The 24,891-nt window shown below is 43.0% G+C and overlaps 1 protein-coding gene across 4 annotated transcripts in view; it reads right to left on the bottom strand.

Annotated features, from left to right (window-relative positions):
• MTUS2 (microtubule associated scaffold protein 2) overlaps nt 1-24,891 on the bottom strand; it is a 297,375-nt gene that overhangs the window by 23,756 nt on the left and 248,728 nt on the right. The window contains exon 1 of one of the 4 annotated variants that reach the window (XM_082220224.1): nt 4,014-4,161. The exons of the other annotated variants lie outside the window; for them this stretch is intronic. Coding sequence (XP_082076350.1) covers nt 4,014-4,067 — 54 coding nt within the window. The 5' untranslated portion in view covers nt 4,068-4,161. Of the gene's footprint in view, nt 1-4,013; nt 4,162-24,891 lie in introns of those variants that run through there. 4 annotated transcript variants of the gene reach the window in all.

The raw sequence follows: 24,891 nt of genomic DNA, 5'->3' as shown, positions 1-24,891 counted from the left end.
GCCACCCAACAGCCCACACCTCACTGTTCTTTAAGAATACTGTGATAATATTAATAAAACCCTGAAAATATAGTTACTCCCAATTCTCCATCTCTATTTCCTCTTGATAAACAATACGCTTGAGGCCATTTCCTTTGCTTATCTGAAAAAGGCCAAAGGACGTTTGGTGGAAAAGGGGGAAAGACACAAGACATGCTCTGCTTCCCAGAGCAGTTAAAAGGTCAGAAGCAAGAATGAACATTTGTGAAGTACAACTGCATCCAGGTAAGTATGATCTACAGAAATAAATTATCTTGGTAACTGCCCCTCTCAGAAAGTGGCCAAGCTGGAATATGGAAATGCCCATCTGAATAACAAACCAGAAGCAGAGATGGGAACCTAGGGTCTATCTGTACCCAAAACACAGTGCTAACCATTCTGGAAACGTCCTTCACAATTATTGGTAGGCTTCCCCCCCTTTGCCACAAATATTTGTTTTCCAACTCTTCATAATGCTTTTTGACAAAGAGCTGATGATTAATAGGATTAGATGCCTGACCTTGCTTTCTCTGAAAAAGTGGATAGGTTCGGTGTCAGCTAATCTTCATATCAAACCTCAGGATACCTTAGAGGTGAAGCATATTACAATTCCCTGACATGTTCCATTATCTTATAAGTGTGGGCTGTAGATATATGTGATGCAAAGGCAAATGTTGCGCTGATATGAAATGAAAAAGCCTTCTTCATCATCATGGTGTTGTTTGTGGATTTCTGTCTCAGTAAATAAAACCCACAGATCAGAGATGTTACTTTCATTTGAAAATGAGCAAATGCCCTTGAATATTTCCTCCCATGAATACAATGTTAATATACCTTGGACCTCACACATGATATTATAAAAGTCTCAAACAAAAAGGCCTGAGACTGTTAAATTTACAGTTGTCATATATAATAAGCTTTCATTAAAATGTATCGGCAAACAAAGAAACCACTTTCGTTCCGAGCCTTCACAACCCCAAAATGTCTTGATTCAAACAATATGCTCTGAACCATACAATACAGATTGGCTATTTTTAAAATCTTTTAATTTTTATGCTCACAGTCAGGTTGGCCAAAGAGCCCTAAAATGTGAGATTTCTAAGTGCTAGTCTTGACCTTAAAAAAGGTAAAGGTAAAGGGACCCCTGACCGTTAGGTCCAGTCACGGACGACTCTGGGGTTGCGGTGCTCATCTTGCTTTATTGGCCGAGGGAGCCGGCGTAAGGCTTCCGGGTCATGTGGCCAGCATGACTAAGCACTTCTGGAGAACCAGAGCAGCTAACGGAAACGCTGTTTACCTTCCCGCTGGAGCAGTACCTATTTATCTACTTGCACTTTGACGTGCTTTCGAACTGCTAGGCTGGCAGGAGCAGGGACCGAGCAACGGGAACTCGATTCAAACCGCCGACCTTCTGATCGGCAAGCCCTAGGCTCTGTGGTTTAACCCACAGCATCAACAGCGTCTTGACCTTAGAAATTCCTAATTCGATGTGATGACTTTCATACATTGTTAGACTACAAGTCCCATCAGCTTCAGCCAACAGAGCCAATGTGATGGGACTTGTAGTCCAAGATCTAGAAGGCTGTCTTAAATCTAGCAATATGTATTCCCATCTCCTGGAGGGCTGTAATTACCCACAATAATGAGATAGTGCTATAACCAGCTCAATACATTTTGCTGCCTAGGACAATGGACAAGATGTTGGTCCCCCAATTCTAACAGACCATATTGCCAAGTGGGTCTTACTTCAGCATCCTCTACCTCACCTGAGAGCAGCAAGTTAGCTTAGGAAGTGCAGGACAGGAAGCATGGCTCTGCCTGCTCACCACCTTTCTGCATCTGCCACCTGAGGCACTTGCCTCCTTCTGTGGCATGATAGGACCGGCCCTATCAATTACCCAGCTGTCTGTTGTGGGGAAGCAGGGTTTAGCAGCAGCAATGGTCCCTGCTTGAGGATGCTGGGTGTTGGTGCTAGTTCTCTTTCCAACCACACTTTCAGTCATGGTAGTCTAGTATCACAAGCGGCGGTGACTGTGATAAAATTAACTGGTTTGTAAAAGGACTAGACAAATCATTGGTTGCTACTTGCTAAATGCAGCCTCCATGAACAAGGGCAGTAAGTTTCCAATTGGGTATAAACTGTTGGGAGCGGCCATCTCTTTGCGCCTTGCTTCAGAGCTACCAAAACAGAAGACTAAAAATTGTCTGATCCAGCAGGACAATGTCAATGACTCTGGCATAAGGGCCCCAGGATGAGATTGTAACAAAGGACATTTTACCTCCATCAAGACCCTACTAATGGTAGATTCAGATGATGGAGAGCTAGTGTGTGGAAGCTCCTTGAAAGCTCCTCATGCAGTGCTATAAGTGCAAGAGCAAGTGGCCTCAATGGCTTTGAACCCCACTTCTGGTCATCTGAACCTGCCTGATGCTACCCTGTGATGCTCTATGCTCCAAATGCCAAACATGTATCGAGCATGCCTGCAATGTCACATCCTCTCTCCAATTCTGAACTCTCTGCATTTATTACTGTTAATTATTCCACAAGCACTTTGCAGTGGTTTACAGTAATTACCTCTTTCAGCCCCACAACATCCCTATGGTCATTAATATGCACACATTACAAACGACGAGGCCTCCCAGAGAGTTCATGGCTGAACCCAGGTCTCCTTGTTCCAAGTACAGCAGACTCTGTTTTGGCTCAAACATTCTCTCTCCCTCTCTGACAAAATCTAATCAGGTTTGGGAGGGGATGTGCTGCTTAGTCATGGCTGCACTATTTGGAATGCCTCTGGAGCAAAGGCTTCCTTTTCTTAGCATACTGGGGGAAGCCACGTAGCTCCTTTAATAAATATTTCATCTGATTCTCTAGGAAGGCAATAGCCACATTTTATTGCATCTGGGATTAAAAATGATCTGCCATCTGTCTTTCCCATAAAACATCTTCAAATCTGCCCCTGCAGTAGATAGCCAGTCACCTTCTTCCCTGCCCCTGTTCTTTTTAGATTGAAGTCTACAAGCCCAACTTATCACCACCGTTTCCCCAAGAGTGCACAGTTTGCCGAGTTCTTTATTAAGCCATACATTTTCCTTCATATGGATGGCAACACACCGCAAGCTATACTTTAACCCAATAATCAGATCAAGAAGAGGAAGCTTCAGTTTGTTTTTCAGTGGATTAGCAAGATCATCCCAGCCTCAAACAAAAATCTACCAAGCTGAGTATTTCTGCCAATGTCTTTCCTATTAAGCAAATCAGAAGCTGGTGCACATTTTCCACCTGGTTCCATCTGTGAGCTCACAATGCCAAATTAACCTTCACAGTGGTAAAGAATGACAAGCTGTGTGTTAGAAATAACTTAGATTCATTCAGCTACCTGTAGATACTGTTGTGAACTCTGTAGTGACAATCCATGACATTTCAATTCAACACGCAAAAAATCAATTCCACCCCACATTCCCCTGACACAGAAGAGCACAGCACACAAAATAAAATGTAACAAATGAAAAGCAGAGGCTGCCAAGAGAAGACAGATATTTGCCATGCAAGCAAAACACACATCTCAAAATGCAAGCTACAATCCAGTCTGCATTCCACAGGTAACATTAACAGAACACAAAAGCGAAACAACAAATCAAATCATCTCCAAATCCAGTAGGTCCCCAGTATGTTACTGCTTCATAAAAACGTTAAGTGCTTCAGTTTTAGACTGCAGGGTGAAATGATGCAAGGCACTGCAGTCTTAGGTGAATCTGACGGTTTTGTTTGGTGCTAGCGAATGAGAAGTCAGCACATTATATAAAAAAAGATGGACATCATCACAGTCCCTCTCCCCATTTCCCTCCTTCCTTCCCTCCCACCCTCCTTCCTTCCTAGTCAGCTGCAGCTTGCAAAGCAACATTCTCAACATTAGCTAGAGGAAGAATAGAGAGAACACAAGGCTAGCCGTCACAGCCCTTTGGATTAAGTAGGAAAAAAGGAAGAGGCAGAGTACCGTCTTGTCCAGGCACTGGAGGCAATAATAAAGCTTGCAGCAGCACTGGCCCATTCTGGCAGGCTGGCTGGAAAAGCGGCCAGCTTCATTCAGAATGTCAGGGTGTTTAATTCCTAAGCAGCAGGAAATGTCTTTTTTTAAAAAAAAAAAAGGACGAGAAGGAAAGGAAGAAGATGGATTGCTGACAACTGACACAACTTGTGCGCTGTGTGTGTGATTCCTCTCCAGCTACCTGGGTTTTCCTCTTATTAACTTCAGGAATGCAGGAGGAGGCGGAGCAAAGCAGAGACCAGCATATCTGAATCCTGGCAGGGAAATGGGAGAGAGGGAGGGACGGTTTTTTGCCACTGGACTCCTCCGCAGAAGGAGGCAGATCAATAGAGAGAAGCCAACGGAATATTTGATCAGTTTCATCATCCTCTGAGGACACCCAGCTGCTCCTCCCTGCAAAAAGTCAGCGGTCACCACACGTCCCCCTGCCTAGCCCAGCCTACTCCTGCATCACTGCCCAATCTGCTGCCTCCATCCTTGCCTGCAGCAGGAGAACGTCAGCTGGCTGAGTGGCTGGAAGAGAACAGGCTGCAGCCGAGTGGTGGAGCATCTCCTTCACACGCAGAGGGTCCCAGGTTGAACCCCTGGCACCTTTGTGCAGGGCTGAGCATTCCCTCTCCCCCCTCCCCTGGCCTGGGGAAGCCACAACCAGTCACTTGAGGCACTACTGACCTAGTTGGACCAATGAAGCGGCTCAGGGTAAGGCATGAGAGCTATGTTTATTGAGAATGTAACACAAAACAGAAAAGGAGGCTATGAATTCAACAGAGAAAGTATACAAAGCACAGCAGTACATATGAGAGGCCACCGTTCCATGGTAGAGAACATATGTCGCGCACGAAAGTTCTCCTGTTCGATCCGTGGTATCATCAGGTTTGCTGATAGCAGGGCTGGCGAAAACCTCTAAGCCCCCGCATTGCTGTTCCCAGAGCAGACAATATGACTCTTTCTTTTTCTCCATGGTACTACATATTTGGGATGCGGGTGGCATTGTGGGTTAAACCACAGAGCCTAGGACTTGCCGATCAGAAGGTCAGCGGTTCGAATCCCCACGACGGGGTGAGCTCCTGTTGCTCGGTCCCTGCTCCTGCCAACCTAGCAGTTCGAAAGCACATCGAAGTGCAAATAGATAAATAGGTACCGCTCCGGTGGGAAGGTAAACGGCATTTCCATGCGCTGCTCTGGTTTCCAGAAGCGGCTTAGTCATGCTGGCCACATGACCCGGAAGCTGTACGCCGGCTCCCTCAGCCAATAAAGCGAGATGAGTGCCGCAACCCCAGAGTCGGCCACGACTGGACCTAATGGTCAGGGGTCCCTTTACCTTTACCTTTTACTACGTATTTATGTTTCAACGTAAATCGCTTGGAGACCTTTTAGGTAACAAGCGACTCTGTATCTAATAATGCTTAGTTTGATAGATCAATGGCCTCACTTTGAATAGTGACCATTTAATGAATTATTTAATCTCTATACCGCTTAATTAATATATTAAAAAATATCTTGGAGAGGCGTACAGAAAACTGAAGCAGCAACAGACAACATACTCAAAACATTACAAAAATATACAGTTACATATAAAAATATCACACCAGGACAAATTTACTAATAGATATAAATGAATCTTCCTTCTGACACACCCTCCCTCTCAGCTCCAGGTTCTTACCCAGGGTTCAAACAAACTCTTAGCTCACCCACAAAAGTCTCAGGATGAGAAGAGTTACTGGAAGCAGTGGAGCTCACCCTAGTCTCTCACTCTAGACTTGCTTTTGCAGATGGTACTGCCTCAGGCTTCCCACAGCTGTGTCCCATTCAGCTGTACTCTCCATTCCCAGTGCCAGGTGCAGCAGGTTTGTTGAGTTTCCCAGGGATCCAAAGGATAATAAAAAGGTCCCCCTCCACTAGCTACCTGGGTTATTAAAATATTAACATAAGCAGAGCTGCTATCACACAGCAGTTCATGCTGTTTTCCCAATATTTCCATAACTCTTAATTTATGCATTATATTTGAGCTTTCACATGATGGAGTAAAGCTACTTCAGGAAATGCAACAGAATATACTGTAAGTTTACCAATCTATTTCTATGCTATTTGCTTCCAGAAAGAAATCTGTTTGCAGATAACATGGAAATGAGTGCTAAACTTGCACTAGAGTCTGCTGTATTTCCAGAAGTGGTTTTTATGTCATGTGACAGCTCAAACATTATGCAGAAATGAACAGTTAGGGAAAGTTGGGGAAACAGAATAAACTGCCATGAACGCAGCCTTCCATAAACTTACGGAATGATGTGAACATACACTGCAAAAGCACTTAAGTTTTGCATTACTCACTAATAGGGACTAAGAGAAAATTGACTCAGCCCATTGAACCAGCCCTTTCCCAGTCTTCACACTTTTCTGAATGTTGTAAATGCAATTGTTGATAGTTTTGGATGGACCATAATACACATTTAGATATATGGGGGGCAGCAATGAACCATGGTTGTTAAAAATTGGTAATGGGTCAAAGTTCTAAGAGGGAGAGAAGGGCCATGGGTGAGTGGGGGAACAAAGAAGATTCCAGATTCAATCCCTGGCACTTCTAGGTAGGACTGAGATTTTTCCCTGTCTGAAGCCCTGGAAAGCTGCTTCCAATCAGTGTTAACAATATTGAAATAGAATGGACCAGTGGTCTAAGTCAGGACAAGCCAATCTTAAATTCAGCCCTCTGTTTTCCCATATCAGTTTGTGGGTTTCCCCCTTTAAGTTCTTGTGAAAACTCATCAGCATTTTTTAAAAAAACAGACACATTTTTGTATGCAATTTTACCTGATGTACACATTTCTGCACAACATTTCACTCATATGATGCCTTTTTGCATGCTGTTTTCATTAATATATGCATTCTCACGGACATTACTGCAGTATATGCATTTTTTTGTACCGGAGAGTAGCAGTGCAAAATTTAGAGAAGTGAGTGTTTCCAATGATGGCTGCGTGTTAGCGTGCAGCTTGGTGAAGAGTGAATTTTGTAGACTTGCCTTCAAATGCAAACTGAGCGAAATTATGGCGCAATGGGTCAGTGTCTGACTCTTAACCAGAAGGTTGGTGTCCAAGCCCACCCAGGAATGGCTGTGGGCAATATTCTTGCATCGCAGGGCATTGGACTAGATTAACCCTCAGGGTCCCTTCCAATCCTACAATTATGAGAGTCTATTATTTTCCCTTGTCACTGTTTCAAACCCAAAAAGATCAGAGTGTCCTCATCACTTGATGGTCAGGACCTACTGGCACTTTTAGAAGACCTCATCTGGTGGCTTCAGGGGAGCAAAGGTGGTAGTGGCACAAGGCTCTATGAAGAGCTGAGGAAGCAGCCTGGAACCATGTTAACCAGGAAGCCTACAGGAGGCTCCCTTTCCATCTATCAGAAGGGACTGTGCAGGCCACCTCCTCCCTCCCCCCTCCAAAATAGTCTCTGGAATATTTTGTGTGGATTTCAACTAATTAGATTTTCCTTTTTCCATGTCTAGATAGACATGCTTTATTTCTTTATGGCTACGTTAAATACATAATGGAGTCCATAACAGTTTATGACTAGGCTGTGAAGCACATTAGCATGCAGGCATAATTAAAGCCTCGCTTGAAAAGGCTTGGCTTTGCAGCGATGTTATATGACACTGCAATGCAAATGGTTAGGATTGCACTTTAATTGCATCATTTCACCACAGATCCCCGGGGGTTTAAACATGCATGATGTACCCCCTCCCGATTTACTCTGCTGATTTTGTTTCTTTCTCTAATACAAGACACTAAAGCCTCAGTTTTGGTCCACTTCTTCTAGTCATCAGATTGGCATTGCTGCCTGTGTGTTTGACATCTCTGCTGAATCACTTGCTCCTTCCTTCCTCATTCTACTGTCAAATTTACCCTGACCGTATTTACCCCTCTATCTAAAGCCTGCTGTAGAGATAGCAGTAGCTCTCTGTAGCCTATAGTTTGGAAATTGGAACACAGACCCAGGAACACATGATCCTGTCTCCATTATTCTCCTTTACCCTTTTTCTGGTTGGACTTGACCATGGTTTAGCATTAGATTGGTACCATCACGAACCATGGTTAACACCAACTGGGGATTCCACTATAACTGTTGAAAGTTCAGATTGCAATCTAAGAATTGTTTTGCTGTTAATTGTGCAGGCACTAATTGCTTTGGCAAACCATTATCTTTTGGCACCAGTATCTTTAATAATAAGACAATAGCAACGACCTACCTGACAGAGTTGTTACTAAGCTTACTGAGATCATCCATGTAAATGAATGATCTGGCCACTAAGCATCAGAATTATTATTATCCTTCCCTGCTCTACACACATGCTGACTTGTTTTCAGTGTACTCTTGAGCTGATCTCATTTTATCCTATAGAACTTGCACATCTTATATAAAATTCTCAGTGAACTGTGTCTCATAAGTCAAACTTTTAGACTGTGTTCTCTGCTGTCCTGAATCCCAAAGTATACATTTCTAAACCAAAACAAAAAACTGATTATAGAACATACTTTGCACCAAGACTTGCATTGCAAATTTTTCAGAAGTGAAAAACCCAAAGGTTAACTATATTCTGACGCATCCATTAGTCCAGGAGGTACAGATCAGGTCAAATAATGCCAGAATTTGCAAAAGGAATAAATAAACGAAGTCCTTGGGCATCCCTAGCTTAAGCCTCATTCAAATTAATGAGGCCAAGTCTGTATCACTCAACGCAGTACAGTGGTACCTCTGGTTAAGAACTTAATTCGTTCCGGAGGTCCATTCTTAACCTGAGGTACCACTTTAGCTAATGGGGCCTCCTGCCACCACCGCGCCAATGCCACTGTGTGATTTCTGCTCTCATCCTGAGGTAAAGTTCTTAACCCGAGGTACTACTTCCGAGTCTGTAACCTGAAGTGTCTGTAACCCAAGGTACCACTGTACAGTTTATTTCCAAGCATTCATTCATAGGCTTACATTGTTACTTATTCAACTCAGTGTGTATATATAATGCAATATATATGTAGTTGTTTAGTTGTGTCCGACTCTTCGTGACCCCATGGACCAGAGCACGCCAGGCAATATATATAGCAGAGTGTAAACGAGAGGAAAACCTGTCCGTGTAAATTGTTCATAACCACTGCTCTGGCAGAGCTGTGACCAGGTCAATTTTTCCTTAAGCAGCAGAAAATATTCATAATCAGCTTTGGTCCCCTAATCACACTTAGGAACATGTCTACAAAACCCCATAATCCCTGAATAACATTCACAAAAAGAGGCCTTGTCCACCAAATACTCAGTACACTTTTTACGTGGTCCCTTTCACATGCACCTAAATGGAACGGAAGAAGCTCCTCTGCAGCGCAATTCCATACATCTAAAGGATGTATGGGAATTGTGCAGCCACATGGTTTTCTGCCATGCGATTCTCTAGGTTTCTGGAAATGGATGACTAACAATCCTGATGCAATGTTCTCTGATGCAACAATGGCTTTTACCAATAGCACTGCTAAGACAAGTGGCACTTTAATGCACCGTTTTCATACTGAGTCTCGTCACCTCTGAACCCTCCTGTCCAGCTTGTGTTAAGCCATTTGAGAATGAAAAACAGTGATATAAAAATCCTGACCATATGAACAAAGACAAAAGTTCATTTGTGATTCTAAGGTCATAATGGGTGCCATTTTCTTAACTGTGCAATACAGTCTCAGGCTCTGAGTCATGAAAGGTTTATGTCTGCAATGCAGGCAATACTGAAACTTCTTTATTTTTACAGTGAGAATAATAAGAATGTAGAGATGGATTATTAAAGCAATATTGTTAGTCGGCTGTCTGGTGGATGGACAACTAACAAGTATCTGCAGTGTAATCTACTCAGAAACAAGTCACAATTCAATGGGATTTGCTCCCATTGCAGACTTAATATTCTTTCATGAATTGGAATGCCTTCCTAATATATTGATCTCACCCTCTACCTACTAAGAGGGCAGAGAAGCAGGTGGGGTTAGTTTTGCATGTTGAATGTAGCGAATGAAAGGCAGAAAACAGTTTATCTGGATTTTTGTAGCTTTGAGGGCTTCAACAACGGGAATGTTAGACCTGATGCCTAATTTTTAGGCATTTATGTGAGTAAACAAAGCAAGTATTACAAAGATAACATATCTCTTCCTTTAGGGATGGACAAATATATAAATGTCCGTTTCCCTCAGTTTCATGTTTTTCCAGCCTTCAGTTTTTCCCATTTCTGCATCTGTCTACAAACTTATTTTTAAGACATGAAAATTTCTGCACATTTGTGTGTGCATTTTCCCTAAAACATGCCATTTTAAAAAGCAGTTTCCCCAAATATAATGCATTTTAACATAAGAACAAAAAAAGAGCCTGCTGGATCAGGCCAATGGCCCCTCGAGTCTAGCATCCTTTTCTCACAGTGGCCGACCAGATTCCTGTGGGAAACCCGCAAACGTGACCTGAGCACTTTCCCCTCTTGTGGTTTCCAGCAACTGTCATTCAGAGCACAGCCATCATGGCTAGAGGTCATTGACAGCCTTTACCTGGATGAATTTGTCTACCCCCCTTTTCAAGTCACCCAAATTGGTGGCCATCGCTGCCTTCTGTGGGAGCAAGTTCCATAGTTCCATATATATATATTTGTATATACAGTCAAACCTCGGTTCTCGAACAGCTCCATCTCCAAACATTTTGGTTCCTGAACGCCGAAAACCTGGAAGTAAATGCTCTGGTTTTCGAACGTTCCCTAGAACTCGAACTTCCGGCGTAGCTTCCGTTTGAATGCAAGAAGCTCTTGCAACCAATCAGAAGCTGCGCCTTGGTTGTCAAACGTTTCGGAAGTCGAATGGAACGGATTACGTTTGACAACCAAGGTTTGACTGTATATTTTGTAGGGGCTAGAGAGAGGCATCACAAAATTCAAAGAAGTGAGCATTTTTAATGATAGCTATGGCGTTGTGGGTTAAACCACAGAGCCTAGGACTTGCCGATCAGAAGGTCGGCGGTTCAAATCCCTGCGACGGGGTGAGCTCCCGTTGCTCGGTCCCTGCTCCTGCAGTTCGAAAGCACCTCAAAGTGCAAGTAGATAAATAGGGACCGCTCCAGCGGGAAGGTAAACGCCGTTTCCGTGTGCTGCTTTGGTTCGACAGAAGCGGCTTAGTCATGCTGGCCACATGACACGGAAGCTGCACGCCAACTCCCTTGGCCAATAAAGCGAGATGAGCGTCACAACCCCAGAGTCGGCCACGACTGGACCTAGTGGTCAGGGGTCCCTTTACCTTTACCTTTTATGTTTCACTTTGCATATTGTGCAAATTAGGCAGGTTTGCATTAAAATGTGAACTGACAGGATTTCTCCCCGTTCCTAATTTCTTTAATATGTGTGTTCTCTCCCTCTCTCTCTCTTAGTCAAAGGAAACAAAACCCTTCAACCCTGGTCTTATTCCTTTGTTCTGGGAAGTGGCGAGCATATAACCATATTTTTTCTTTGACCCAGACACATTGGGCTCTCTCCTTGCTGTTACAAGGGGCAGTTCTACCAAGAAGCACCATTTGATTAATTATGCTCTTGTATGAAAAGAATGGGAGGGCTCGTAATTGGAAAATTTTTTTTGTTAGCTTTGCTATTCTTTTTATTATAACAATCAATTTCACTTTTTAATCTACAGGCTTGTCAGGCCTTGGAAATAAAAGAGTGCATGTATGGCACGTGGGAGATGTGGATTTCCAGCGAATTAGATTTCTTGAACTAGGCATTTCTGATTATTGGTTATGCGCTGCCTGACATACTGCATACTTTAATGAAGTAAGGTAATGTATATATACAGCTGTTTTGAACTCCCTTCCTGCCCTCTGTCCATTACTCCTGTTCCCCTGGGCTATGCTGACACACTAGACACAGATATGCTCAACACGAGTGCCATTTTCTTAAAATTAACAGTCTAAAACAACGTCAGTCTTTTCACACCGCACATGCAGAATTTAGTCTCTGGCACAAGCAATTTTTAAAAGGTCACTTACAGCTTTACAGGGTGAGCTATGAGCCCATGAGGCTGACATACAGACTCTGTAGCAATCACAGCTTCATTGTGTGAAGACTATGGGGGAGACTGACACACTAATACAGATCTCACTCACTGAATGGGATTAGAACTGACCTGGAAGAGTTATGGGCCCTTTCACGAGGTACGCTCAGAATGCCTTTTTGACTCTTATATTTCTTTTGTTTTGTTTATGAGCATAGCTTATCCATCTGACACAGCACAGAAAACAGGTACTTTTAATTCAGGTTACACTGCTTCAATGGCTTTATACAACGAAGTAGCCTATAAATTTGTTTAATAAATGAATAATAAAACCCAGTGAATATATTTTATCCTGTTTCTGTGAAGAGGTTTGAGCTAAAAATCTGCCTTATAAACTTACTTTGTTGACCAGGCCTTTGGTAGAGAAGGATGAGGCCATGGTTGCTTCATGACTGCAGCAATAGTTGTTGTTTTTTGGTGTGTGTGTGTTATTGTATGATGTGAATTGCAATGTTTAAAGTTTTTTAACGTTAGACATGAGAAGAGAAGACTCCCTGGAAAAGACCCTGATGTTGGGAAAGATGGAGGGCACAAGGAGAAGGGGACGACAGAGGACAAGATGGTTGGACAGTGTTCTCGAAGCTACAAACATGAGTCTGACCAAACTGCGGGAGGCAGTGGAAGACAGAAGTGCCTGGCGTGCTCTGGTCCATGGGGTCACGAAGAGTCGGACATGACTAAACGACTAAACAACAACAACAACGTTAGACAAATAAACAATCTGTAATCAGTCTGAATATGTAATCTAGAGAGAGTTTTAAAACTGAAATCTGAAGAGGCAAACGACTTTGTTAAGCCTGGGCTAATTTTGAGTTGATTAAACTAACAAATTTATGGAGCAATCCTATGCATACCTCCTTAGAAATAAGTCCCATTGAGTTCAATGGGACCTCCTCCCAAGTACATGCATATAGGATTTCAGCCAATAATAATAATAATAATCACAATAATATAATGAAAATTTGGTTATGCAGATCCACATGGTTTGTTTCCTCAAATATTCTCTTACTTCTTAGTTATTATTTGCAATATTGAGACGTTATCATGCTTCATATTAATTGATCGTAATTAATTGGCACTATTATAACACTGAGACCATTTGTTCATGCTTCATTTTGGTAAAATGGTGAGAGAAAGAGGTCAGAACCAAGTCTTTGCAATAAAAAAAGAAAGACAGACATGAAAAATATTTTCTCTCTCTCCAGAAAAATAAGGAAGACGGACATGTATATGACCTGGAGCATAACAGTTTACAAAGAGTTAACTAATAGCTGGTACATCAAGGGCCTTTCTGATATCCCCCCCAACTCTCTTGGAAGTCTGTGTAAGACTGAACCTGCATAGCTTTCATGACATATTTCGTTGATGCAGGGACAGAGAAATGATGAGAGTTGCAGTCCAGCAACATCTGGGGGGCCACAGGTTCCCCTTCCCTGAATTGGCTGGGGATCCAGAAAGTTATTTTTGCCTTGAGTGGGGGTGAATTTGCCACACTCCAACTCCCCTGGGAAAAAAGACTCAAAATGGTTTTGCCCTGGGGAAGAGTTGGGGAATGGTCAGGTGGACCATCAGGCCAATCGGGATGGAGAGGAAGCCACACTTTGTAAGAAACTGGCTCCACTCACCACCCACCCACACCCCAACACTCCACTCTTCTCTTTGCAGCTTCTTCCTTTCTTCCTTATGGAATATGGGCTTTGCTTGTTGTCTGATGAGTAAGAATTTTGGAGAGAGTGCCTGATTGGTCTTGGGACTCCAGTTTTTTTGCCTACTCCAAACTGCTGGGAGTCCTGTCCTTGGGGGTGCTGTTTTGTATTAGCTTAATTGGTTCTCAGCTTGGGCAGGAAAGAAAAGTTAAGATCTGGTGGGCTTAAAACCAGTGGCATTGTTGGGTTAAGGGCACTCTTTGTCACCCAATGCTGTTTTGGCATTGGATCCTTTTGGCTTGGCAGGGGCATTGGGTGAACCCCTACCTAGTGGGGCCACGCTGCATTTGCCAGGTTCACTTACCCAAGGTCCTTTGCAGCAAGGAGGAAGAATTCCATTCCTTTGCTGCAGGGCCACATGCCTCTAAACATGCCCAGGATTATACTTGTTTAATTAATAAGATTTTCTTTTTATGAATTTTTATTGCTATTAGAAAAGGCTTTTTCTATATAGTGAGAAAGTCTGTTAGTAACCCTGAAGAATTAAAAGCTAAAGCTTTATCACATGCCCACAAATAACGAGGCCATTGTGGCAAAGGCCAGAATTTACTGGCACTGTAAGATATTGTGGGGGGAGATCCATCAGCCACTTTGCATGTTGTTACTGTTTTCATTTTTCATTTAGTAAAACAAACAAAAACACAGCAGTTTAGATGCTCAGATGACAAAAATGTCTAGGCAACTGCAAAGCGCATTCCTAAAAAGCCATTCTGAAAGTGTCATCTATTTGAATATTGCAGGTGATCTCAATTTCCTCTCCAATAACAAAGGTATCATCTGTGACACCAGCTGCATGGGGGGCTCAGCTTATCAAATTATAAACTTTGCTTAATTCCTTGCCTGTCACAACCAATCTCCTGCAGTGGAAGAGACAAGCTTGTGTCAGAACCTTTTGTGATGCCGTAGCAAATGGGATCCTTATCCGTAACAAGGGTCCTCATCCTTGGAAATATTTTGATGATGACGACCTAATAATGAAATGCTAAAAAGGAGGGGAACAAAGTAGAAAGAGAAAACCAAGCTGCAAATTCCCACTCACCCATGAAACTCACTAGGTGACCTTAGGCCAGCCATGGTCTCTTTGCCCTCCTTCCCTCCCTCCCTCGCAGGGTTGTTGTGGGGATTAAATGGGGGGGGGGGAGAATCATGTACACCACCGTAATAATAATAATAATAATAATAATAATAATAATAATAATAATTTTTATTTATACCCCGCCCTCCCCAGCCAAGACAGGGCTCAGGGTGGCTAACACCAGGTATAAAAACAATTGATTAAAATACAACTTAAAAACAAGATTAAAATACAACATTAAAATGCAGCCTCATTTCAGTAGAAACTCAAATCAAAAACTTTTGGGGGGATGAAAACATCAACTCTTCACCAAGGCCAACTATCCAGACTGGTCCTACATGGGCCAGAAAAAGCCAGGGAAGTCTCCAAATAGGAGTTCCATCACAGAAGGAGAAAGAAAAAAGGAAAGAGGGGGAGGGGATCAAGTTGATTCCAAGCGAAAGGCCAGGTGGAACAAATCCGTCTTACAGGCCCTACGGAAAGAAATCAGACCCTGCAGGACCCTGGTCTCATGAGACAGAGCGTTCCACCAGGCCGGAGCCAGTGCTGAAAAGGTCCTGGCTCTGGTTGAGGCTAATCTGACTTCCTTAGGGCCCAGGACCTCTAGGGTGTTGCTATTTATTCACCTTAAAGTCCTCCGTGGGGCAACCTTGATCTCCCCTGAGAAAAAAAAGTGGGATAGCAATGCACCAAACAAATAATATAGTGTGTTCAGCAGACCTCACTGAACAACAACCTCTCAACTGCACCAAAGTCACAGATATTGGGAGTAAGAAATGGATGAATCCACCTAAGCCTACAGAGAACTCCTTGGTGGATGGGGAGGGAGGCGTTCGCTCATTGAATGATCATCTGACGGGTGGAATCCAATGCACTTGCTCCGTTAGTGCAAGGATTTTGGAACGTTTCCTCCTTTTCCTCCTGCTGTGCACCCCCTGCACCCTTCCCAAATCTGCTCCAAAGGGTTGGGGGAACCCTCGGGACAGATTTAGCGGGCCATAAGGGGGAGAGGAAGAAGGGAGGGGAGTTCTGTTGCCCAAGCAGAAATCAAAATTATCGTCATCCAGTGCTATACTGGCTACGACCCTTTGATCAATTTGTGATGTTTTAATCTATCGTATTTTTCACTCTATAACACGCACCCGACCATAACACGCACATAGTTTTTAGAGGAGGAAAATCCGTAGGCATGCCACCCGTAGGCATTCCCTCCATAACACGCACAGACATTTCCCCTTACTTTCTAGGAGGAAAAAAGTGAGTGTTATGGTGCAAAAAATACGGTACGTTTCAAAATTTGTATATTGCATGTTTCATTTTCTCCTGCAGCTGTGGCCATAAGGATTTGTAGGGCAGGAGGCAGGAGGAGCGACAGCAGGTGCCACCATAGTCAATAGCAAGCAGAAGCCTGATTCTGGTTTTGTCCCCATCTTCCTCCTAGCTGACTTCTACACCCAGGGAAACACTGTGACAAAGGAGGAGGCAGCTGATAGGGAGTGCCACCTCCTGGGCTGCTTGTGAGCAGACAGGCAGGCAGGTGGGATTGGCTGACGTGGCTGGGACACTGCCCCATTTGCCTTAATGGACTAGCTGTCACTCACTGTAAGGCCGCTGTGAGACGCATAGGAGAGTGAGAAATAAAAAGGGGGCAGAGATGGTGAACACAGCCATTTTGTTCCTCTCTCAACTCAGTATGAACCGGAAAAAATAAAAACTGGAATACAAAGTCTTCCATTCATTCCTGACTAAATCATGCCCTTAATGTAGAGGAAATTAGGCTTAAATACTCTTGAAACCCACTGGACACATTAACTGGTGACAATGAGAGAGGGGCAGCTGCAATGAGAGTGACCCTGGGACCCAGTCCTCATCTCCTTTCACTCTGATTGGCTGCAATCAGCACAAAAAATGAGAATTATTATTATCAGTGACTAACAAGCTCGCCTTTCATGCTGCTTGGGGTGGCTCTTGGGCGCTGGAGGCAGGGACGCTGCTACTTAAATAGCAACAGGTCTTTGACACACACACCAACCCTATACCACTCAACCTTTGTTTGTAACTGAGCTATGTTGTCCCTAGCTTACGTTTAGACTTTTCCCATCCAGAGTGTTCCATCAGCAGGTTATCAGAATAGCTGCTGTGTCGTGCCTAACATGACTAGAGCTACAATGTCAGACCATAATCAAATTGCAAAGCAGGCAACCTCCAATTCCCTTCTCCCTGTAATTTAATTAAGCATGCTAATGTTATTTCGGAGGAGTAAACTGCAAAGGGAAATAGGACAGTAAGTAATGATGTTTCACATAACACTAAATGACGTTATCTGCAGTGCAGAAAGAAACCAATCAAAGGGTTTGTGTGGATAACCTCTCGTTTTCTGTCAGGGAAGATACAATCATGGAGTGATGCATTTACAGTGACTGAAAACTTCTGCATTTTTATTGAGCTTCAGTTCAAGATGTATTCATTTTGGAAATGAAAGGCAAGACTCCTCCCACATAGACACACCCTGTCTCTCCTGTGTGAGTTGGTAGAGCATGAGACTCTTAATCTCAAGGTTGTGGGTTCAAGCCCCACATTGGGCCAAAGATTCCTGCATTGCAGGGGGTTGGACTAGATGACCCTCGTGGTCCCTTCCAGATCTAGGATTCTATGAAATAATTGCTACCAAACTTGATTTACAGTGGTACCTCGGGTTAAGTACTTAATTCATTCTGGAGGTCCATTCTTAACCTGAAACTGTTCTTAACCTGAAGCACCACTTTAGCTAATGGGGCCTCCTGCTGCTGCTGTGCTGCTGGAGCACGATTTCTGTTCTCATCCTGAAGCAAAGTTCTTAACCCGAGGTACTATTTCTGGGTTAGCGGAGTCTGTAACCTGAAGCGTATGTAACATGAGGTACCACTGTACATCAATGCAGAGGATTGGTAGTTTTGTTTTTTGTTATTTTTGTTATTGATGCAGCCACACAAGTTTAAAAGGAACACATAACTTTAAATTTAAAACATGGCATTCACATACATTTCAATGAAGTTAAACTATTTTATATTCTAACTGCATCTCCTGAAAACAGAAAGCTGCTTATTATGGCTTAAAAACTGCCAAGACAGTCAGGCAATCTGCACTGCAACAATATATTTTAGCAGAGCATTTGTGAATAGCACCATCAGATTACTTGCTTTTTAAAAAAGCATTGTGTTTCATCCTGAACCCAAGAGACAAACAAAAAATCAGCTTTCCATAAATAAAGGGCCAGGCTGAATAGCACCATTTCTGCAATATGTTACTTTAATGGTTTTAAGCTGATGTTTTGGGATGTCAGTTATGTAATTATTTATTGACAAAAAAACCTAATTAAAGGAAATAATATTTGCCGCAGGCACATTATTTTTCAGTCCCCAATTCTAGAAAAACAAAGGAAGGCAAGAAAAGTCTCCAGATGTTACATGTGTGTGATAATCATTGTGCGCTGCAGACTATTGGCTGACCAATGTTTACTCCCTGTCATCTACACATTAATGAACAGAGTGCCTCTGAGTGCAGTCTGAACCCAGGATCCCCCCCCCCCGAACTGAGCTTACAGTCCTATCACACAAAAATCCATTCCTGGTCAGCTTTTTTTCCATTGCAGAAGCCTGATTTAGGTGGGATAAGTTTTTGTTGCTATTATTGAACAGTTGTACATCAGACAGGGGGAAAAGCCATGTATTGGATGTGCAGGAAACCAGGAGTCCATGCCAGACCATAATAGCCACTCCCCAGGGACAAAGGTAAGGAGTCCTTGTCAATCTACTGCAAATCACCCAGAGATTTCCCAGTAGGTTCCCATCTACATTTTGTCCCCAACTAGTCTATGGTTGCAATGTAATTGAATATCCACCCTATTAGGTCCCATCTACATTATATCTTCAAATCATCACCATCGCATTTTAAACAGTCATGGCTTCCCAACAAAGAATCCTGGGAACTGAGTTTGTTAAGGGTGCTGTGAGTTGTTAGGAGAGGCCTATCTCTCTCACAGGGCTACAGTTCTCAGAGTGGTTTAACAGCCAAGCCCTCTACCCAGGGAACTGGAACTCAGGCCAAGGGGATTCAGGTTCTTCCAACAACCCTCAGCACCCATAACCAGAATCCTTGGGAGGGAGGCATGATTTTAAAGCGTTATGCTTTAAATGGAGAGCACAGATGGGGCCTCACTGAGAAGAAATGGGGGAACCATTCTTTTACACACGTATTACATGATTTAGCACATGGAGCAGCATTTTCCTGGAATCCGAAGCTAGCATTTCGCTCAGTGCACAAGCTATACAAGACCAGATGAGGAATACATATGAAGACCAAATCCTAGCACCTGCTCCTCTGCTGCCATATTTGGAATGAATCAGCAAGTAAATTGCTTTGCAAAAAGTGTGTGTGTGTGTGTGTGTGTGTGTGTGTGCTTGCTCTCAGCCAGCAGGGGGGTGCCTCTGTTCAGTCTAATTGGACAAGTTAGCAGCTTCCAGAGCTTGCAAGCTGAAAAGGTAAAAATGTAATCAGTGCTAATTAAGGGGTAATTATCTCCAATTTGGAATTGACCACCAGGTGTTCAGAGAGGTGGAGGAGAAAAAAAGGATGCTGTGACATAGACATTGTATGGCTTAGGGTGTGTTAGCTCTCTTCCATCTTCCTTGCGGACCCATTTTGCATTCTGTGATGGTAAAAGGGTGCAATATTTTCAGATTCCCATCTGTTTCCAAGCCCAAGTATACACATGTAAACGAGCCTAAGTCTATGATTCAGCCTGTCTTTGAACTGAATCCATGCCTCTTCTTTAATGCCTGCTATGCCAGCAGCAGCAACTGCCTGTACACAGCAGGAGAAGCCTACAGGTCAAATCTATACTTGCTGGATTTCAAAAATCCAGAAATTTACAGTCAGGTCATATGTGTCCTTACCTGCATGGAAAAGTCCAGGACTGAAATGGGACACAATAAGGACCTGGATGGTAGGATGCTGGTGAGAAAAGGAATTATATTCACACACACTTAACACATACTAAGCATGACACTTCTGCTTTCAGAGCATACTGCTAACCCCATAATTAAAGTGTGTGTGTTTGTATGATATTTTGATATTTCCATACATTCAGATTGCATGCCTAAATGTATGCCAGTGTCAGGACTGGATCAGGACTCTGTGGGCAGCCATTTCTGAATTTGGCCTGGAGGCAAAGGGAGAAGATGGAAACCTAAGAACCATGAAGAAGGAGTTTGAAGGCCAGTATGTATGGAAGTGAGAGCTGAACCATAAAGAAGGCTGATGGCCGAATAATTGATGCTTTTGAATTATGGTGCTGGAGGAGACTCTTGAGAGTCCCATGGACTGCAAGAAGATCAAACCTCTCCATTCTGAAGGAAATCAGCCCTGAGTGCTCACTGGAAGGACAGATCCTGAAGCTGAGACTCCAATACTTTGGCCACCTCATGAGAAGAGAAGACTCCCTGGAAAAGACCCTGATGCTGGGAAAGATTGAGGGCACAAGGAGAAGGGGACGACAGAGGACGAGATGGTTGGACAGTGTTCTCGAAGCTACCAGCATGAGTTTGACCAAACTGCGGGAGGCAGTGGAAGACAGGAGGGCCTGGCGTGCTCTGGTCCATGGGGTCACGAAGAGTCGGACATGACTAAACGACTAAACAACAACAGGTTTTGCTCTTCTGATAAGGCCAAGGCAGGAGGTCCAAGTGCTAGCAATTTCACCTGGCCAGTCAAGAGGTTTTTCTTTGCCTGCCAAACACAAGGGCAAATTCTACGTATTCCTTCCCCTGTTGCACCTGAAGAGGGCACCAATACTTAACCAGGCAAAGTTGTAGGGTAATTGTCAAGCTTATCCACACTTACCTTGTTTCTCATTCTTTGTAGGCTGAGGTCCATGCTCTACCACTCTGCGTTTGAGTGTCTCCTCCCCCAAACTTCCCCCATGAAAACCCAATATTTAAAGCTGAATCAGAGGAGACACTGAACATTAAAGAATAGGTTTTTGTGGGGCAAAAAAGGGGGGGCACTCAGACACCTAGCTTTAAATTGCAGGCCATGCCAGGAAAGGATGGAGGAAAGGTACGGTAAGTGTGGATAAGCCTTTAGCTTCTGTATCTGCTCCTGGTTTTCCAAATCAAGCCCTTGGGCTCTTGAGAGGCAAAACACACATGGATTCATAGTGTCATGCTCTAAGGCAGAACAATAGATGTAATGCTTTATTGTTCAACCATATTCATACTACAGATAGGTAGCCGTGTTGGTCTGCCATAGTCAAAATAAAAAAAATCCTTCTAGTAGCACCTTAAAGACCAACTAAGTTAGTTCTTGGTATGAGCTTTCGTGTGCATGCACACTTCTTCAGATACACTGAAACAGAAGTTGCCAGATCCTTCTATATAGTGAGAAGGTAGGGAGGGGTATTACTCAGGAGGGTGGTGGGAATGGGAGATTGGCAGATAGCTGAGATGAGCCAAAGAATGAGCCAAACCTTACGCCAAAGAATAAACGGACATAAATCTGACATCAAGAATCACAAAACAGAGAAACCAGTAGGAGAACACTTCAATCTCCCAGGACATTCTATACAAGATCTCAAAGTAGCTGTTTTACTACAAAGGAATTTCAGAAATAGACTGGAAAGAGAAGCTGCTGAATTGCAACTCATTACCAAACTTAAAACCATGGAGAGACCTGGTTTGAACAAAGACATTGGATTCTTATCTCATCATACATGACTAAGCCATTTTTCACTTTCTCACCCCTTGCCTTTTCCTGTAAGACCTATTGCAGTCGTTAAGAGTCGTCAACAGGCTCATCTCAGCTATCTGCCAATCTCCCATTCCCACCACCCTCCTGAGTAATACCCCTCCCCACCTTCTCACTATATAGAAGGATCTGGCAACTTCTGTTTCAGTGTATCTGAAGAAGTGTGCATGCACACGAAAGCTCATACCAAGAACTAACTTAGTTGGTCTTTAAGGTGCTACTAGAAGGAATTTTTTTATTATTATTATTTTTCATATTCATACTGAGCTTCTTTCAGGGCTGTGAGGTTCTGGCCTCCAACCCTTAGCTGCACCACCAGTCTATTTCAAGGTAATTAGTGCACATGACAATACAGCTAGAAATGTGTTAGAAAATATTTTGTCTTGTTCAGGCAAGATCTATTATTGGAGAGAAAATATATTAATAATAAAGTTGCTGTCTTATTAGTATCTGTATTTCTTTTGGATGTATAACCTCCATTTTTAAGTGCAAAACTCAGATGGTTCATTTTTTGCCGTTTCAAGATACTCCCTAGCTACCAGAGCTTTAAATATGTGTTAGTTATGTATATTCACAACATTCTGTGTGTGTTTTGATGTTTTTGTAGTCTTCTTAGGTAGATTGTTTATTTTGACAGAGCAGTTTGCAAAATTCTGAATCCTGAAAAAAAAACAAAAAACCTTGGACTATGTGAATGAATTATGAATTGAACTGGAACGGAATTAGTTCCTTTATAGAGGTGGTAAACTAGAACTCCTTTTTAAAATGAACTTTCCAAGCACTGTCCTGTGCACACTCACAGGTGATGGCAATGACATTTGAACGATATTAAAAGTTGCAAAGTGTTCTGTATAGTGGAAGCAAAAACCTGCAACAATAACCAGAATTGAAATTTTGAATCCAGTGGATCTTACCTTTCATTTTGAAATAAAGAAAGTCCTGTGAAGCTTGAAAGTTTCCTTTCATTCAACTCTTGTTAAAACCAACCAGTTAAAAGCAACCCAATTATTCTCTTAGAACCAATGTAGGAACCACCCTCTGCTTTACCTATCATGCTATTTTATGTTATTTCCCCAGCAGATGTCACTATTGCCCCTTGTAACACAGAGATTTCAGATTTAATTTTGTTGCTTGAAATTGGGCCAGAGTATTTCTTCATTGATTATTTGACTGGTGTAACTTGCCCTAGGTTGGCAGTAACTGATATTAGAGATTTCCCAGTGTCTTGCTACATGAAATGACCAATTCATTTTGGGAGACAACCGTTTACCCAGAGCCAGCATTTTCAGCACCAAGGCCAGCGCACAAAGCAGTCTCCACTTTCCCGTCAAGTGCGATGTTCCCAACAATATGTCAATAGTTGCTACAAATGCCTATCCAAGGTCAAAGTTTGACCCTTGCTCATTAGTTTGCTAATTAATAACTAATTAACAGACATCAGTCCATGAGCGTGGTAATCACTCACTGTATAAGTGACTAACTGCCGGTGCCAAACCACTGCTTTCATTTCCCCCCAGTTTCAATGCACAAGATAATAGCAAGATCCCCGTTTGTATAATTTGTTATGTGGCTGGCCAAGGAATCTGCACATATAGATCACTCTGAATTTTAGCTCTTTGTTTCGTTTCACAGCAATTTCCTCTGCTTTCCTCTCTTGAAGTACTTACATCACTGCTATAAATCAAATGCAAACAATAAAGTTGGCATGCTGCTTATAAATGGATTCTAAAGGAAGCGACAAATTAAGATTATATTATGCACCACCCTAATTCTTCTGCTTTGTATGGGGATCCAGCTATGGAACATTTGTTTACTTGACTGATCTCATTCCCTTTTAGCACAATACATCACTGATGCATGTGTGGTTCAATGACTATGTATAGCCAGAATGAGCCGAGCCATTCTGACTATACATAGCCATGTTTAGATAAAACATTTAAATCCCAGTTCCATGGTAGGAAGTAGCTCTGGGGAAACCCAAGCCTGTTGCTGGCTTCTGTCCCATCTTAACTGGCCTTAGAGCAAGTGTGGGGAACATTTGGCCTTCCAGATGTTGCTGAACGACAACTCCCATCAATCCCAGCAAGCATAGTCAATGGCCAAGGATGACGGGAGGTGTAGTTCAGCAGCAACCAGAGCAACAAAGGTCCCACACCTGCCCTACAGCTTGTTGATGTGGTCCTCCCCGTCCTCAATTACCCAAACTGGGATCTGAATATCTACCATCTCAGAGCTTTCAAGTTATCTGCACCTGCATGGGACAGATTAGATACTATTCTTACCTGAATTCATTGAACCTGCCTGAAAATTTATTTATTTATTTAAATTCTAGACTGCCCATTGACCGATAAAGTTGCCTGGCTTTTTTTTTTTTTTTTGCCTGCTTATAGAAATACTGTAAAACGTTGCAGCAGTTCTCAACCTGTGGGTCCCCAGATGTTGTTGGACTACAACTCCCATCATCCCTGAGCTCTGGCCTTGCTAGCTAGGGGCGATGGGAGTTGTAGTTCAACAACATCTGTGGACCCACAGGTTGAGAAAGGCTGGTTTACAGTCTTTTTCTTGCTTTTAGTTTTTGAGTTTCAAAAACACATGAACTAAAGCAAAACTCTTTCCATATACTCCGGGGTCAGAAGTGCTGCCCTAGGTTTCTTCTCATGGAGATGATTCATATTTCGTTTCTACCTATTGGAATTGTGTAACATGTGAATCATCTCCATTAGAAAAACCCAGGACAGCACTTCTCATCCAGGAGTATTAAAGGCAATTGTTCTATATTGCAGTCCAGATGTTTTGGACTGCAAATCCCATTATGCCTGACCACTGGCCATGCTGCCTGAGGCAGATGGGAGTTGTAGTCCAAAACATCCAGCGGGCATGAGAATGGGGAGGACACATCTACATGTCTATATAACATGTAAGCATTGCAATATTAAGTGCACAATAATAAAAGGGAGATGGCGTTCTACTATCCCAGATGTGGCATTGTCAAGAACATTGGGCAGATTAAATGAAGCTGCTACACGAGCAGAACTGGTGCAATGACTCCCGCTAGCACAATGGGACTCACCCCAGCCCCCCCCCCACTCCCTTGCACCCTCTCCAAATCTGTTTCTCTCCTCTGTATAGGGGACACATGTTTCTCCTTCACTGGTAATCTTGGG

This window comes from Podarcis vaucheri (genome assembly GCF_965113315.1).
Source record: "Podarcis vaucheri genome assembly, chromosome: 4".
Taxonomy (NCBI): domain Eukaryota; kingdom Metazoa; phylum Chordata; class Lepidosauria; order Squamata; family Lacertidae; genus Podarcis; species Podarcis vaucheri.
Note: the sequence above shows the minus strand (reverse complement) of the source record. Positions and strands in the feature narration are given on the sequence as shown.